Source organism: Ambystoma mexicanum, chromosome 14 (genome assembly GCF_040938575.1).
Source record: "Ambystoma mexicanum isolate Mex_15411 chromosome 14, UKY_AmexF1_1, whole genome shotgun sequence".
NCBI classification, from domain to species: domain Eukaryota; kingdom Metazoa; phylum Chordata; class Amphibia; order Caudata; family Ambystomatidae; genus Ambystoma; species Ambystoma mexicanum.
In genome coordinates this window covers 140,087,917-140,106,683 of record NC_090940.1, presented here as the reverse complement: position 1 = coordinate 140,106,683, position 18,767 = coordinate 140,087,917, and the positions used below count along the sequence as shown (strand labels likewise).

At 43.8% G+C, this 18,767-nt stretch overlaps 1 protein-coding gene across 3 annotated transcripts in view; it reads left to right on the top strand.

Moving 5' to 3' along the window:
* The window catches only part of MTA1 (metastasis associated 1), a 1,118,686-nt gene that overhangs the window by 508,298 nt on the left and 591,621 nt on the right, over positions 1-18,767 (top strand). For all 3 annotated transcript variants that reach the window (XM_069638739.1, XM_069638738.1, XM_069638741.1), the window contains 3 exons: positions 7,149-7,337; positions 8,075-8,149; positions 9,299-9,357. In XM_069638739.1, the coding sequence (XP_069494840.1) occupies positions 7,149-7,337; positions 8,075-8,149; positions 9,299-9,357 (323 nt within the window). The remainder of the gene's footprint in view (positions 1-7,148; positions 7,338-8,074; positions 8,150-9,298; positions 9,358-18,767) is intronic.

Sequence of the window (18,767 nt, the reverse complement as noted above, 5' to 3'; positions counted from 1 at the left end):
ATCTGAGGAATCTGCAGTAGAAGAATCCGTAGAAAGAACATTAGGGTAAGTAATTTCTCCTTCTCCCCAGAAGGGAGTCATCCCCTGTGAGGCTAGGCAGATGAGCCCACTCCTTAAGACTCTCCCTAGGCGTCTGGGCAGAACCAGCGGCGAAGCGGAGGGCGACCAAACCGCTAGTCGAACGCTGGATGGCTGGTGTGCTGACTGACTGGGGAGCCCAGGTTCGGAACGAGGCAGAAGCAGAACAGTCTCATCTGGTGGTGCGACCATAATGGTGCTGTGGTGGGCCGGAGTCCCAGTAATCGACTGTGAGACCAGACTACTGAGGGGAACCAAGATCTCAGAGCTCCGCCCAAAAAGTGCATTTGCCACTGAGACGCGCAGCAGCAGAGAAGCGGATGCTCCCTGTGAGAGAACACAATTAAGAAATACGATCTTTTGACTGTGCAGGTTGTAGAAGCCAAGTAGGTTACGGCAGCCTGATAAACCTGAGCACAGTATGTGAGCCTGTCTGAGGGGCAAAGGCCCTCGGAGAGCCCTGAAACAGTAAATGACTGCCAAGGCTGGGGAAGCTAACCAGGTTTCGGGACCCTGATGCATCGGAGTAGGGAGAAAGTGAGCCTGGCAAAGGACCACAGGGCTTCACAGAGCCCGATAAGTTAAGAGACTGCCAAGGCTGGGGACACAGGCAAGGTTACGGGGGCCCGACAAACCTGAGGGGGCAAACGCCCCCCGCAAGCCGAGTTGCAACAAAGCAAATAGAAAACCAGGGAACTGTGAAGAGTCAGAAAACCACCAAACGTAACTGTTGTAAAGAAAGGGAACCAAGAGGGTGTCAAGCAGCTAGTCAAGGCTTTGGAACGTGTATGAGAAAAACCCTGACATTCCTAAGGAAGAGGAAACTGTATGAAAGACATTGGGGGGTCATTCCAAGTTTGGTGGTATCCCGCTGGTAATTTTAGCGGGATACCACCAAACAGTATTACCTTTTCTGCCTGCTGATATCCTGTTATTACTGGGATATTACAAGCAGTGGAAATACCAGGAATTCCCAATTCCATGGAGTCCTATTGGACTTCATGGGGGAAATTGACTGTATTTCCGGCACCTGAAAAAGTGGAGCAATAAATACCGTCTGTTTAATGCTGGTGGGGACTCGAGTTACCAGCTCTTGGCTGGAGGTAAGTCATGTAACCCCCACCGGCACATTTTTCCCTGACTGGCATTCTTTTAATGAGGCCCTTTGACAACGGAACCTACAGAGAGGTTATGAACCATCTTTTGGGATACTGAGGAGCTTTGTACATACCAACTGAGATGCAAGTGATTGGGCCATTCAGAAGCCAAAGACAGAGGCCATTGCTCCAGACGACTCCTTTTTGTTGTGTTCTTAAAGTGGTAGGGCCAGTTAGTGGAATAGGATTTGGACTAAAGACTGTTCTTTTGACAAGCATCATTAGTTTTTAGTTACCAGATAGGGAACTTCCCTCATAGAGAGGGGGCAATATAGGTGTTTTCTTTTAATTTTAATAAACACCCTTGAACGTGTCAGTCAGTAGTCCGAGTCCTCCTTGTTCGCCATAGTGGTCTGTTTGCATAGATCAAACTGAAGCATTCCCCATGGGATCTCAACATTGTGCTCTCAACATACGTGAAGTTTGTGGCCATGAAAAGGGCATTTCTAGTCAGTCACTTCTGCTTGTTGAATAGGGGAGCTGCAGGCTCTCTATTTCAAGACCCCAATTTTGGTTTTCCCGCAATGAGAAGGTGGTTCTTCACATCCCAAACCACCTCCCAAAGGTGATCATGGGATTTCACTGGAACGAGGAGATGAATCTTGTGCTATTCTTCCTTCACGCCAAGTCAAATGCAGAGAGAATCCTGCAAAGTCTCAATTTCAGCAAAGCCCTGAAGTCATAGCTGTAAAGGACAAAAGATACTAGACCATCGCCTCATTTTTTGGTCACATATGGGAATACTTCCCAGTGGTGAGAGCTGTCGAAAGATCATTATCTGGTGGATTATAGACCGTGCAAGCTGTGTGTTCCGTGCTTGCCGTGGGGAGACTCTGCTGCTTATTCTGTCCCCAAGTATGTCTTCGCTGGCTGTTGATCGCTGGAGGCAGAGTCTGCACTTTCCATAAAGTCTTCTTCCACGTGCGGAGCGCAAGCTGTGTGTTTCTGGGCTTTGGGGCTAGAGGTGTCGGGACTTGGAGTTTGTGGGAGCGGACTCTGGAAGCAATTGAATGGCGTGTGGCTGATCTATTAAAGAAAGAAAATGAATTTGCGTAGCCATGGAAGATGAGTAGTCTCGGCTGAAAAATGTGCTGTGTTCCCCCTTTCGGAAACTGAACCACTCTGTAAGGAGTTCGATTTTCCCTCGGACCGTAGAGCTAGCCTCGTTCCAATCCCTGAAATGGCTGGCATAATGCATTACCAGGATGATCCGTCTGAGGGTTTGCTGAGCCTGGATTTTTGTCTGAATGTCTCATCAATCCAGAAAGAAATTGGAGAATATTTCCCCTGCAACCAAAAGTGAGCGAGAACTTGACATTTGCTTTTGTAAACAACGATGACAATAAGAGAACCCTAGCTGTTTCTGCCCCTAGCCCTGAGCGAGCAGACTACGTAGGAGAAGGAGTAGATACCCTTCAATCTGCAGATGGCCCTTCCCAATACTTCCCATTGAGCTTTCTAGAACCTTTTGATTCCGCGATTGGGGTAATTGTTCCGGGTGTAAATGATTCATCTTTTCTCTCCGGTTCTATCGAATATTCCAACCCTCAGAGAACTGTGGAGCCACATACACTGGCCACCTTGAATTTTGTGCTATCCTCGTTGGTAAAGGTATTTGATATTTTAAAAGTAGAAGTTAGGAAGAACTCTGAGCAATTACACAGTATTGGGACTCTCTTGTTGGAATCCATCCCCAAAAAGGAGGAAGTGTATTTTTTTTTTTTTTTTTTTAATGAAGTACTGGTTATTGTAACCAAATTAGTGGATATTCAATTAATTCTCATGACACAAATAAAGAAAAACCATGTCTAAACCTCACAAATAAAGGTACTTCTCCCCCACGTGTAATAATTTTAGATGACCGAGGAACAAGTACTTTGGAAGTATCTAATATCATGGCTGAGAGAGGGTATTGCAGCTGAAGTCTGGAATGGGCCCTTGGAATGTTTTATTATGGAAGCAATTTTTACAGACCCGGACCTCAAGTTCCTAAATCGATCCATGATCCTGGCAATTTTACATTAGATATCATGTTTAAAAATGCTTGGATCCAGAGACATTGCTCAAATAGAATTTTGCGACTGGGGCAGGTGGGACATGGCAAGAGTAACTATAACCTCTCACCTTTATAAGAGAGCTCATTCTTTCATCTGCTGATGAGATCCGGGCTTTGATATCTATACCATATCGGGAGCCTCTGGTTATACCCACCGCACACCCCCTGAGCATGGCACTATATGGAAGATCTAGATCATATTGACGGAATACTGACGAGTTGGAGGGAACTCCAGCTTTCAGGTTCCATTATTGTGGCATGCAATTTTAATGTAAATTGCCTTAAACTATCGTATTATAATGAACTCTTGGCATAGCACAAAAAAGCACCTTTCGGGATGCTAAAGGGAAGAGATGGTGGTACTTTTTGGATAGTTTGCATCTGTGTGTGGTGACTAGTAAGCAGGAGAATGGGAATTATTACTGGGATACCTGGTGGAGCGGTACAAAATCATCTGATTGATTTCATCTTTGTCTCTGAAGATTTATGGATGATTGAAAACCACCTTACAATTTGAAATGGTTTTCCAAGCGACCATGCTAAACCCACAGTGGAATTTACATCCCATAACCAACTGGGACCTAAGGAGAAAATGCACAATGGTATTTTAAGTAGGAAAAACAAACTATTGATCTGGGCCCAGGATGACATACGAGAATTTAACAAGTGGCTGGAGTTGGCAATTATTAATGACCAGAGAGTTGTGAATAAATGTGTGTTAATGGACTCCCAATTTAGACACACAGTTATATGCAGCATCTTCAGTTGTTTCATCTGATGGTTGCTGCGCCTATTTTCCTTTGCCATCCACCCTTCCAGGGTGTCATTAACAATCGCCCACAAGTAGAGGAAAGGGGACTGTATGCTGCAGTACGAACAGATTTCTCACTGCATGGTCTACTTTACTCCTAGTCCATAGTTCCCTATCTTCCATATGGCTTTCCTTTTGCCGGTATGCACTTTAATACAAATATTGGCCATTCCCCCTGGGACCGTGCTTGAATGGATCAGGGTGGGTCAGTTATCTTTTTTAATTGATGCGGCTAAGCAACTGTGGATTAAAGGGCACTATGGGGTAGAAGTACAGAAGTCCCGACAATGAGTAACTTGTTTTTACTCTGCGATTATGTTTAGTATTAATGATTAAAAGTAAATAAAAAATGTTTTGACCTGAATGAAAATATTCTATTGTCTGAGGAAACTTAACACTGTTGTGTGTAAGAATTACAGGGTACCATTTTCTGTACTTTTTCACATTTGTAATTATATAAGGAAATGTGTCTTTCCCAATCTTTTTTCTGGGAGTAAAGAGACTATCATTAATGTGTATATTTGTGTGTTGTATCCGAAACGCCCCATTAAAAAAGAAAAATAAAGGTATACAATTGAGACCAAATGTGACCTACTTTGTAAAACAAAAGCAGGTAAGTGAAAGTATTGACCGGCGATGTTTAATGTTGCAGGGAAACTTCCTAACATGCCCGTTTAAGTCTCTCGCTGAATACTTGCTACTGTGAATCTCTGTGTAACTCCCCTACAGCTCACATTGACCCCTCTTGAGATAAGCCTGGCTGCTCAACATGCTACCAACCTGTGTAGTACAGACTTATACCAAAGGTTGGTTTCCTATTGTCAGGAGGTCAGGGTTGTTTTAGTGCACCCAAAGGGTACTGCATACAATCTTGCCTAACAAACCTCACAGGCTTCGCCTGTTTTAGAGGTCATGGTTGCTTTCTCTCACAATTATTTCATGCATGGGTGTTAGGCACGATTGTATGCAGTACCCTTTGGGTGCACTACAACAACCCTGACCTTCTGGCAATGGGAACACAACCTTTGGTATAAGTCTGTACTACACTGGTTGGTAGTGTATTGAGCAGCCAGGCTTATCTCAAGAGGGGTCAATGTGAGCTGTAGGGGAGTTACACTGAGAATCATAGTAGCAAGTATTCAAATAAACCTTTTCTAAATCACTAAATACCCATTTACAATGGCCCACAGACACTACCTACACCCTCAGGTGACTTCAATAGTTAGGGTGCTGGGGATATTAATATATCACTGTTGCATTTAGAATATTCTTGAGAGGAGTGTTAAAGAAAAGAGGTTTCAGAATAAGACGCGTGTATTCACGCAAGTATTCTTAAGCAGGTACGTACTTTAATTATAACCCCCAATCCAAAGCCAGTTAACCCTTTCCTGGAAGGAAGACACAACACATAAGCAGAGGAGATAAGAGTCATTCAGGGAGCCAGGCCAGCCAATGTTAAGTTAGCAAAAGTCAAGGTGAACTGAAGCACTTCTTGCAGGTAAGTAGAAAGTCTTGCACAATGTTTTAAAAGTCTTGTTGGAATAGAAGAAATCAAAGCAGGGCCACAAGCTGATTAGGCTTGTAAGGTAAAGAAGCAGTTAGCAACTCTACAGATGAAACCAAGACAAGTCTCTTATTAGGACAAGTGAGGTTACACAACAAGAGGTAAGTTCTTAGACTGTACAGTACGTTCAGGTTGAAGAAAAGTTCAGCAGATGGCTTCTGTTCCTGTACAGCTCTGCAGATCCTAGTGTTTCTTGGCCTCATTTGTTGGGACAAGAGAGAGGCCTCGGACGGTCACTGACCGCAACCAGCAATCTTCAAACAAGTGGCACTTTGGTGTTTCAGCTCCTTGCGTCTACCGCAAACAGCAACACCGCGGTTCCTGGCTGTCGAGATGGGCTTTCCTTACATCTGGGGTCCATTACTCTGCTGAGGTGGCTCAGGCTCAGTCAGTCCTGCTTCCTGGGAGGCCGGATGATCTTCATGGAGCTCTTGGCCAGCTTAAAAGCAACGCACACGATCTGGTGTTCCTCTCCCTGGCTATTTGGTTCCAGCAGCAACTGCAGTGGAATTTCAACCAGCTTCGAGAGGATGTCGAGGTGGCTTACTTTGGAGTTGATTGGCCAAAGCCAAAACAAACAAAGGGACCAAACCTGTTTTGGTGCGCAGAGTAAATCTCAAGAAGGACCTTTCCACAAAGAAATGGCGAAAAAAGAAGGCCGGGGCCATTTTGACAAAAATGGCTGCCTTGGGTGCTTTACTGCAGCTGCGAACGCAGCCCGCAGTAAAAGCGCACCATGGTAGTAAAAAGTAATCCACTGCCACCAGCCATTCATTGAGGAAAGGGTAACATAAAAGTGTTACATGAGAAGCTAGACAAAGAGGATACTAAGTAACCCCTCCAGCACCTTATTGTAAGATAGTGTGTGCTGGGTCTAGAAAGTTACAATGCGAGTGAAGTAAATTGTACTTCACTGCTCTTGGAAACAGTAGTTTATCCAAGAGAAGGTATTTAACCCTTTGGGAAATCAAAAAGACTTCCCTGTGCCACTGCACCGAAGGTGCTGTGTAACACAATGTAAAAAGATGATGCTTATGGAGTTTGTCAGACTCCACGACCAAAAGAAACAGAGTTCAAAATAACATTAAAATACATGAGAAAGTGGGAAAAAAGGGTCTCACTCTCTCCAGGTTAAAAATTCTAGTCCTTAAGGTAGAGAGGAATTAGCACATTTCTGAGAATTCTCCCTAACAATGGGAATTGTCCCAAGCATTAGACCGAAAGGACTTGGGGAAATAAGATGTTTGGTTGATCAGTCTTCTCACCTTGTCTTGATCCACTCTACCTAGTGTCAACATAATATACCACCCGTGTAGACCGATAAAAGGAACTGAAGGAATTGAGAAATGTGCATATCCAGTTTACTACATGTACTGCTTTACATCTTGATTCAGAATTCCGGAATTGGACAATGTTTGTCTTTTTAATGTAACTGTTCATTCATTGAGTACAGAATTTGTTTTCTTTTCAACAAATGTTTAGTTTCACGCGATGGATACTCTGGACAGGAATCTCTATGAAATTTCAAAGGCAATCTCTGCGCTAGTGCCTCAGGGTGGACCAGTCCTATGCAGGGACGAAATGGAGGAGTGGTCAGCATCAGAAGCAAACCTCTTTGAAGAAGCACTAGAAAAATATGGAAAAGATTTCACAGACATACAGCAAGATTTTGTGAGTATTTAAAATCTGGTGTTCTTTTTAAAGAAAATGCATTCTAAGATACGATAGGTCTTTTACTTATTGTATCTTTTTGCTTGATCATTTTTATCAGCCTCTAAAACTGGCATTTTCATGGTTTATGGTGTTGCATCGAATGCCAAAGCATTGAATGCCTTAGCATCTAAGAAAAAAGCAACGAAAAAAAGCACAAAATGGCTTTTTCTTTTTCATCATTTTTTTTAATGGGGGGGTCCTCCCCCCAAACCCTGTTTTTTTACCCCTTAGAACCCATTGTAATTGAAATAAAACCTTTACCTTTGAAAAAAATGCATTCAAAGCTTTTTTTTAATTCATTTTTTTCGATGCTTTTGGCATTCAATGCTTTGTATTCGATGCAATGACTGGATACCATTTTCATGCACCCACGATTCTTGTATGCCTTATTCATTAACAGTGCTAAAGAAGAATGTGGTTTACATTTTCTTTACACTTATTCAGGCTATTCTGTATTTCAGTTTCTGTACCAATAATAGTTCTGGCTGGTACAATAACAACACAATAGTTTGGTTTGGATAGTGGTGGCCCCACAGTATTTTGTCTCCTGCTTAGTGGCGTTTCACCTACTTTTTCAGGGAAGACTATATTATTTTGTGAAACCCCCTAACAATTTGTAAAACAAAAAAATGCACATCTCCAAGAAGGCGTCCATCTCTCCAACTTAACCAACACTGATTTTTCTATTTTACAAGTTACCTTGGAAGTCCTTAACCAGTATAATAGAATATTATTACATGTGGAAAACAACAGACCGATACGTCCAGCAGGTAAGAAACTGTAACACTTCTAAAAGAAATAGATTTTAAATGTATAAATGTATCAGTGAATTAATAGATGTTCTTTAGAAATATATACACATTACCTTTTGTTATCTTTTGGCAATATGCTAGGTGAGGAGCTGAAAAGGAATATCTCACAGACATTTCTAGGGTATGAAAGCATTACAATGTGTTTTTGTTTATTTATCTGAAAGGTCACATTGAATACATAATAGAAACCCCTTAATCAAAAGCAAACTCCTTTACATGCTTACTTCTTTAGTCGATTTAATAGTGTATGTGGAATTCTACCTGCTCAAAGCCCTAGCTGGAAGGGGTTGCCCCTGTGTGTGGCCAACTGGGACATTTCACTGCATTTTACAGTGGTGTTTTATGGGGTGCAGCCCCGTTCTGCCCACCTCCTGTTTTACCCCCCACTTCCCTCTACCCGTCCAAACCCAACACAGTCAAACGTGGAAAAATGCTCACTGCATAAATGTGGTTACTTGGCTGCGTTCAGTTGGGTGGCTAATCGCAAAGTCTGAAGTTCTACAAACCTGTTACTAACCCAAGAATAAAATGGGCACCTACGCTAGTTTGGAAAGTATGATCTGTGATAATCTGCCTTTATAAGATCTAGTACATCTGCTGTGGGATGTAACACAGATACAAAATTGCCTGTAAAATACTTTAAATAAAAATGTGCTGACCATTTACCACTGTTAATTACTTATTGTAATTTATAAATTATAATGTATATAATATGAAAGCAGAACACTTGTCCCAGTCTGAGAGGGGAAACTGAGAGCAGCAGAGATGGTGCAATTAGTCTGCAGCCAAATTAAGCGTTCTTATTGTGCCTGAGGAGATTGGCCAATACTCTGTTGTAATTCCTTTTCCTACTATTTAGCACTATATCATAGAGGGGGAAATGAGTAAATGGCACATTACACAATCTTTGTTCAGAGTTGAATCATTATAAATTCTGCTCCCACTCCCGCACCATAAATGTTGAGCTGCATAGTTGAACCACGGCTATTTGACTTCAACCTTGTCCGGAACTAAGCAGTATCTGTTCTTTGAAATTTGCTGGGTGTCCAAGGTAAGGTCAAATTTTGAAGGTAAAACTGTTAATTATGTGACCTCTTTTCTTTTTAGAAACGATTGAAAGCAGCTGAAGCAGAGAGTAAATTAAAACAAGTGTATATACCTAACTAGTGAGTATTTTCATAATTTGTTACTATGTTTAACTGATTATGGTCTGCTATCATTTGTCATTTCATACTTTGGGCATATAGTTCACTATTCATAGGAGTAATTATTCACATGATCTAGAAGAGGGGTCTGCAATCTACAGCTATCCAGATGTTTTGGACTATAACTTCCACAATCTCTCTGCTGGAGAAACAAAGGTTGCTGACCTCTGCTCTAGATGGGATTGATACTGTATTCAGAAAAATGCACTCTAGTGCATACTCGCCAGTGAAAATATTTGCAGAAGGGTGTTAACGTGGATGTTTCATGTGCTGACGAGCTTTACCTGTAATTTAATTTATCATATAGAGTTGCTTTTACAAAACAAAGCAGACTGATTTGGTTGAATGGCTGGTTGAATGGCTGTCGGGGTAAATGCAGGCAAGGATGTTAGCTCGTTGGTAAGTCCTGTTTCTCGGAACAGTGTTGGGTCATAGTAATGTGGTTGCTTCAGGAGGATGTATCTGGGGATAAAAGCCATCAATGGTCTCTTGAGGTGAGGCACTGGGTTGATTGTGTTATATTTTCGGTTTCTAGGCATCTTTTCACTTAGTGATTGAGTATCGGGAGGAGGGAGTGATGAGCTAGGAACAGATGGGAAGGGTGATATATACCTTTTGATTTTCTTAGTGCCTGCGCTTGTGGTTGTTATTTTAAGGGTTTCCTTATCTTGTGACAAAGGCTAGTTGGGAAATTATGGGACTGTTCCGAGCATGTTATAGGCATATGGCTTGTAGACTATGCAGATGAGATGATTTTACATTGGGTCAGGTTACGGAAAGGGTTCCTTCAGTGTAGCAGTGTATGCAGCTATGGTTCTAATGATTGCAGAATTTGAGTAATTGTTTGTTTCTGATACACTTTGTGTGAGGGGCCTAGTTTCAGTGAGATGGGGATGATTATGACAGAAGAGGTATACCAGGTGTGTTGACTTAACTTGGTGCTGGTTGTTCAGACAGATATGATGAGTCCAACCAGTTATGCGTTGGCATTGTAGTTGAAATACCACAAGCTACAATTTTATTGGGATAGCACAGTGAGTTAGGTTTTAGGGGATTGGTATGTAAAGCCTGTATGTGTTTGGTAGGTAGGCACAACAAAAAGCAAACTAGTTATGTTCTAGGTATATAGGCAGCAGTAATAAGTCTGCAGGAATTGCAGAGGTGCAAGCACTGATTCCATCTACCTAACTGCTAGGGATGTAGACACATGATAGAGCTATGCAGTAGTTAAGCAGGTGTAGAAGTGAGTAAATCTATCATGCAGATGCTAAGCGCAAAGTACTATGACTGTGCAGTAGGTGTTCATGTATTCATATTCAGTTAAACAGTTATTATGGATGCCTGTATAAATAGAATCGATGTGATGGGTAACAGGCAAAACAATGAGGTAGCTATGCAGTAGTGCGTGCATAAAATTAATTTATATGCTAGATATGCATGGTTGTAATATAAAAAGTCATACAGGTGTGGGGCCAACACATTGTTTCAATCAATCTGTGTGTTGTGTGTATGTGTACACCAACAGAGTCTACGTGGCTATGCACTACGAAGAGTGAAATTCAGCATTGTGTTAGGTAGCAGTGAGCAGTATAGTGAGAAGTGAAATTGTTATGATTTACTCAATGATTAGCTTAAGTGTTAGTTACACATGCAGAAATAGAGTAGCTGTTCAGATGTAGTGGATGGTAAACACAGATTATCAAGATAATTGCTAGCCATACAGTCTAACACAGTCAAGATTTCTAGCTACAATTTCAGGCAAGAAAAAGAGTCAGTCTGGCTATGTAAGATAGGATCAGCAGTATATGCTATACTGATGGATGGGTTGCTTAATATAGCTTCACTCTAGATAATTACTAACCTAAACACAATTAGTCAACTTTAATTTGGAATTTCAGGGAAACTGGGCATTCTAGCTATGTTATGGGGTCAGCAGTATAGTGGGCTATATATATGTAGTGGATGATGAACACAAACATTCATTCTATATAATTGCTAGTTATGCAGTTTACCACAATGGGTCAGTCAATGATTTTTAGCTAGGATTCCAGGCAAAGCAAGAATCTATTTAGCTTTGTGTTATGGGGTGTGAGAAACCTGAAGGTGTCTCACGTATTAGTCCCTGGGGATCAGTCATCCAGGTGGCCATGAGTTCCTGGGGGTGGGCCAGTGAGGGAGGATCACCTGGATGGGGGTCCTCGGGGAGTGGAAGTGGGACACCAACGGGTGAGACGTGGTATCCCCCCCCTCTTCTAACACTTTTTCCCCCATCCTGCCATGTAGGGTACTCACAAACTCTACTCTACCCCCTCGCCCCTTTTCCTTCACAAACTCTGTTCCACAGTACGAAAGCCAACACACTAACACCAGAAGCGTTTACCTGACATGTCCCAACATAAGGGTCAGGCAAAGTCGGGCAACTGACCAGAAAAAAAACACACACACACACAGACACACACACGGACACACACACACGGACACAGACACACACACAGACACAGACACAGACACACACAGAGAGACAGAGACGGACACAGAGAGACAGAGACGGACACAGAGAGACAGAGACGGACACAGAGAGACAGAGACGGACACAGAGAGACAGAGACGGACACAGAGAGACAGAGACGGACACAGAGAGACAGAGACGGACACAGAGAGACAGAGACGGACACAGAGAGACAGAGACGGACACAGAGAGACAGAGACGGACACAGAGAGACAGAGACGGACACAGAGAGACAGAGACGGACACAGAGAGACAGAGACGGACACAGAGAGACAGAGACGGACACAGAGAGACAGAGACGGACACAGAGAGACAGAGACGGACACAGAGAGACAGAGACGGACACAGAGAGACAGAGACGGACACAGAGAGACAGAGACGGACACAGAGAGACAGAGACGGACACAGAGAGACAGAGACGGACACAGAGAGACAGAGACGGACACAGAGAGACAGAGACGGACACAGAGAGACAGAGACGGACACAGAGAGACAGAGACGGACACAGAGAGACAGAGACGGACACAGAGAGACAGAGACGGACACAGAGAGACACAGAGACGGACACAGAGAGACCGAGAGACGGACACAGAGAGACCGAGAGACGGACACAGAGAGACCGAGAGACGGACACAGAGAGACCGAGAGACGGACACAGAGACAGAGAGACGGACACAGAGACAGAGAGACGGACACAGAGACAGAGAGACGGACACAGAGACGGACACAGAGACAGACACAGAGACAGAGACAGAGAGACAGAGACGGACACAGAGACAGAGAGACAGAGACGGACACAGAGACAGAGAGACAGAGACAGACACAGAGACAGAGAGACAGAGACGGACACAGAGACAGAGAGACAGAGACGGACACAGAGAGACGGACACAGAGAGACGGACACAGAGACAGAGAGACAGAGACGGACACAGAGAGACGGACACAGAGAGACGGACACAGAGAGACAGAGACGGACAGAGAGAGACAGAGACGGACAGAGAGAGACAGAGACGGACAGAGAGAGACAGAGACGGACAGAGAGAGACAGAAACAAAGACGGACACAGAGAGACAGAAACAAAGACGGACACAGAGAGACAGAAACAAAGACGGACACAGAGAGACAGAAACAAAGACGGACACAGAGAGACAGAAACAAAGACGGACACAGAGAGACAGAAACAAAGACGGACACAGAGAGACAGAAACAAAGACGGACACAGAGAGACAGAAACAAAGACGGACACAGAGAGACAGAAACAAAGACGGACACAGAGAGACAGAAACAAAGACGGACACAGAGAGACAGAAACAAAGACGGACACAGAGAGACAGAAACAAAGACGGACACAGAGAGACAGAAACAAAGACGGACACAGAGAGACAGAAACAAAGACGGACACAGAGAGACAGAAACAAAGACGGACACAGAGAGACAGAAACAAAGACAGAAACAAAGAGACAGAGGCCTGCAGAACGGGGTGAAGCATGATGACAAAATGTGAAAATATCTTTGTATACAAGTCATAGTGAACCCGGCAGAGGGAGGCTGACATTTCAGAGGTGTCTGAGCCCAGAAGAGGGGGACCCAGAGGTGAAGATGCATCATCCAAAAAGGGAAGCAAACATTCGAGAAGGGTCTGAACCCGGAAGAGGGGGGCCCAGGGGTAAATAAAATACAAGCCGTAGTGAACTCGATGGAGAGGGAGGTTGATGGGGTGAAGTATCATTGCCCCAAGTGTAATCAGCAATAACATTTGTTTGTTATTTTGGAACATATCTGGTCCTCGGAAGAAAAATACTTAACCACTGAAGGTCCTGATATCGCTAGAAACTTTGGTGGATCTAAACCCGGAAGAGAGGAATCCAGGGGTGAAAGGTCATCACCCGACATGCAAACGGAAAGGAACTTTTTGTTTTTTTGTTTTGAACACCTCAGGTCCTCGGAGGCAAGAGACCTTTTGTAGAAAAGAGACTTAACCACCGGAGGCCCTGCTATCTGAAAATGGAACAATATTCTCATGCTGGGAAAGCTTGAGCGTGTTTGTGCACCGGAGTCCCACCTTGTCCCGTGCTCAAAACGTGGGAAAGGGAGACCCCTGGCTATCATTTCCTGACGTATAGTTTATGAACACTTCTTTATTTCTTGTGAAACCTATCCCACACTGTCTATTCTTGATACCATGCCTTCCTTACAGGGGTCAGCAGTATAATTAACTATACCAATTAAAATGGCCATGTAGGCTAGCACAATGCTTCAATACAACTCAGTGCTAGGTGTTATGGGGCAGAAATTGCAAGCTAAACCATTGTGGTGTGCATATACAAAAAAATGAGTCTTAAAAGGTATACATGTCAGGTATACAGGCAAAAACACAGCGAGTCAGACACGTTTGTGTACCAGATGTGGGCTGCACTATAACTAGCCATGCATATGTTTTGCTAGCTGAATAATTAAATGTAGCTATGTGCTAAGGTGTTCAGGCACCGATATGATGATCCAAACGGCTTAACTGGTACAGATGCAAACAGTCTGTACATTTAGACAGGCTATGTGCTAGGAGTGCATGTGAGAATTAAAGCATGGATTCACCACACATGTATGATGAGTTTTCTCTGCCCAAACGGTGGTGGCGTGTATTTGGAAAGACTTAAAGTTTCCTTCCATAGTTTCTATTGACCCTGCTTCTTTTTGCTCTATGTTTGAACCTGTTCTGTTATTTTGAAGGGAAGTAATGCCTTCGGCTTCACTTCTCTTGCCTTTTGCTAATTTGTTATGGTGAAACTGGGTCAGTCCTTCAGACTATCAGTACTGGGAAACTGTTTCCCTTTTACATTCTGTGACTTTTTAACATTGCACACAGCATCTTATAATGCAGTGTAATGGGGATACTTTTGTATCAACTTAGCTTTTTACATTTGGGACTTTTGGTTACATTTAAATGTGCTGTGAAGACATCATGAAGCAAGACACAGACAACAGACTTAAAGTTCAAACAATAAACATTTATTCAATCAAATCTCAGGATGGTTGAAGGCCTAACTTGCCCTAAGCTAAGGTGGGATTTCCCTACCTGAATGAAACTAGGGTAAGTCGGGGTCAAAGAGTTCAACTTAATAGTCTGTGTCCAAAACCTATTCTTGCCCTCACAACTAGAATAAACAAATGTGTAGGGCTATCAAAGTCAAAAGAAACAGTGTTAAACTAAAGTTATGAGATTCTTGCAGCTCACAGCTTTCACTCAGCTCTCCTTCCCCAAGCACAAGAAAGTTCCATGAAACAGTCTTGAGGTTTACCTTTCTCCAGTTCAAGGCAATATAGTTCCGAACCAATCATGGGGTTTTCTTCTACATGTTTCAAATAACACAATATAAACAAAGGGGGCCTTGAGACTCCGATCCCAAGTCAACACATATAAATCTGCCAAATCTCAGAGATCCCTTCCCCAAGATTTCAATGTCTCACACAGGTTCCTTGGTACTTGTTTCTGTGCACCAAGTCACCTTTATTTGGTTTCCTTAATTGGTTTCTGAGTTTAGGGTGTGCTCTTAGGCTCTTCCGTTTCTCTTTAGCCGCCTCGTGGGTCTGCTACCATGTCACACAACTGCTTTTCAAACAGATGCCGTGTCGCACTGTATTCACTTGAAGGATCGCTGTATGGGTTTTCTTCAGCCCTTAATATATTCCGTTTCAAAGTTTGGTTTCATTCGTTGTGCAACAATCCTTCAGTATTATTCAATTGCAATTCAGGGTTTAATGCATTCAGCATTTAAAGTTTACTGGTTTGCTTCAATGTTAAATTTCTCTTTAGTTCGGTATTCAATAATCATTGCCTTTCTCTCAGTTCACAGTTCACACGCTTTAAGGCACGCAAACACTTCACCATCACGTTAATTGATTCAAAAGAAAGGATTTGTAACGTTCGGAATCTTTCGAAAATGTGGTTGTTCCTTTAACAAGGCACGCAACCACTTTGCTACATTGTACCAGTCTCGACTCTCATTTAATTATAGCAGTTCAATTTACGAGCCTCTCGGTTACAGTATTACCGGGTTTCTCGATCTGGGAATCTCACTGGCTCAGTGTGAAGTCCATTTCCATATCGCGCTGGCCACAAACATAGCGGCTTCCTTCCAGGTGGACTTTCTCCACCCTGTTAGACACTCTTGCACTCTTGCTGCACCACGGGAGAACAAGCATTCCCTTTGATGGACTGATCTGGTATCCTTCCCTGTCCTTGCCTCTGAGCCACAGAGCTCCTGCTCCCACTTCACACTTGCCAGGGCCCTTAGCTGCTTCAGTCCTCAGTGTGCTTCTCCGGCTGCAGAACATCTCACGATGGCTCCCATCAGCGTCTCGCCTCTCACTACTCTTCCTGTCCACACCCCTTTTATACACCTGGCTTTTGTAAACGGGTTGCACCTCCAAGTCTTTTCTCTGAATTGCCTGACTATAGTTAGGCTTATTAGTAAGACATGCCTGGTCTTTGCAACGGTACTCCCTTGAGGCCCTCTTCCTCGTATCAGTATCAAAGTGGTGTAGCTGCATGTTTGTGTGCATAACTCTGTCTTCTCTTCCTCGTCCTAGTACATTCAAATGTCGTGTGTGGAAAAATGATGGGAGCTGGCTTATAATAGCCCATAAAGGTTGGGACAGGGTTAGGTGTGTCCTCAATAGAAAAAGGGGGGGTACCATGTCTCCACCAAGGGTTACCCAATCCTCATGGACCCTCCACTGAGGTGATCCTCCCTCGCTTTTCCACCCCCAGCATCAGGATCCAAAAGCAATGGACTTTCCCTTGCCAACTGTGCATAGGATCTAAGGAAGGGGACTAGTAGTGGGAATACTCTCCGGTTTCTCACAGTGCCGAAAGACAAGATGGTGGCAGCTGATAGATTTTTACAATTTTTGCATTATATTTAGTGTGCACATTTGCGTTTACCGTGTATGGCTACTAGATGTGGCTAGAGCGCTAAAATGGCTATACTACGAGAATGTTGCTTGTTCTTTGGTCATATTGTTGTTTGGGCTTCTTCCTGCCTTGCCAGTTCCGGAAAACCTTATAAGTTCATGCACGTGCCTGGGAAAGCTGCTGCTAGTGATGCCTTTGTGTGTATGTGGCCTAGGAAGGGGGTAGGACTGTCTGGTCCCACTTCACATCTGTGGGTCCAGAGAGTCAGGGTGCGCGGCAAGAGTGAAACCAGTAGTTGTCCCAGATTGGATAACTACTGGCTATTTGAATGGTGCAGATCCTTACCATTGGTGGGTTTGAACTTGCTTCCAGCTGTCTGGATTTTGAGTAAGAAGAGGACTCCTGCAGCAGTTTCTTCAGATCAGCATTGGGGTCAAGAATCCCTCTTAGAAGAGCAGCTGACTGAAGATCTGAAGAAGAATCCTGAAGAGACCTAGCATCCCTTCCTGCCTATGGCCCAGTGATGTCCTGTTGGATGATCTCTGAAGACATTGAGCTGTGCTTTAGCCCTTGGACGAGTGGGACCAACTAGTCTCCTCATCTTATCAAGCCGTCCGGATCCTTTGGCAGAATTGCTAGGGTGAATTCTCAAAAATATGCTAATTCCCTCCGCCTTAGAGACCCTCCGCAACTTTGCTGGATTTTGAGAACTTGATTTTTTTAACCTGGAAAGAGTGAGACCCTTTTTCCCCACTCTCTCATGTATTTTAATGTGATTGTATACACTGTCTTTCTTTTTGGTTATGGAGTCTAACCAACTGCATAGGCATCATCTTTTACAATTGTCACACAGCACCTTCAGTGCAGTGGCACAGGGAAGTATTTTAGATTTCCTAAGGTTTAAATATCTTCTCTGGGAAGTTGATCCCAGGACAGTAAAGTGAAATTGACTTTACTTGGCATTTTACTTGCTAGATCCAGCACACCCTATCTTACAATAGATTGCTGGATTGGTTACCTAGTATCCCCTGTGTCTAAATGCTCATGTAACATTTTTTATGTTACCCTTTCCTCATTGAAATGGCTGGTGGAAGTGGTTTCATTTTGAACTATTAAGGTTAGCATTTACTGCGACCGGTTGCGGACCCGGTAACGTTAACTGCTGGAGCCATCTTTTTCAAAATGGCACCAGCCATTCTTGTTAAAATGGTGCCCAGTCTTCTTTTTTTGCCAGGTCTTTGTGCAAAGGTCCTTCTATAGTTTTTCTCTGCGCGCCGAAACAGGTTTGGTCTCTTTGTTCATTCGCCTTTGGCGGGCTTCAGGAGTGAAACCCGCCTCTGGCTCCAGAGTGTCTGGGGTAGGCAGGAAGTGAGGGAGGTGCCCGAAACCTCCTGTGCTTAGTCTCCTAGGAGACCCAAATGCACTCTGTGGTGATTGGCTGGCTGACAGTCCGGCAAGGACAGCCACCCTGCTGGGTGAGTGACAGCTAGGATGGAATGAATGGGAGAGAACTGAATAAAAGGCAAGTCTTTTGGCTTGGAAGACAGAGTCGACCACTAGACAAAGGAACCGAAGAAGAGCTTGAAGAGGACGCCTGCTGCAAATCCTGGACCGTTGGTTTGCCCGGTGAAGCCCTGCTGCAGTGACTACTTGCCAAGTTCACATAGACTGAGAAGCCCCTGCAAGGATGACTTTTCCCTTTGAGTTGGTGGGCCCAGTCAACTCCAAAGTACGCCACTTGGACACCCATCTCGGAGCTGGTTGCATTTCCTCAGAGTTGCTGCAGGAACCGCATAGCCAGGGAGAGGGACACCAGATTGTATGCGTTACTTTTAAGCTGGCCTAAAGCTTTTGGAAGATCCTCCGGACTCACACGAAGCAGGACTGACCAAGCCTGAGCCCCCTCAGCAGAGTGCGGCACCCCCGAAGCGATGACAGTTCACCTTGACA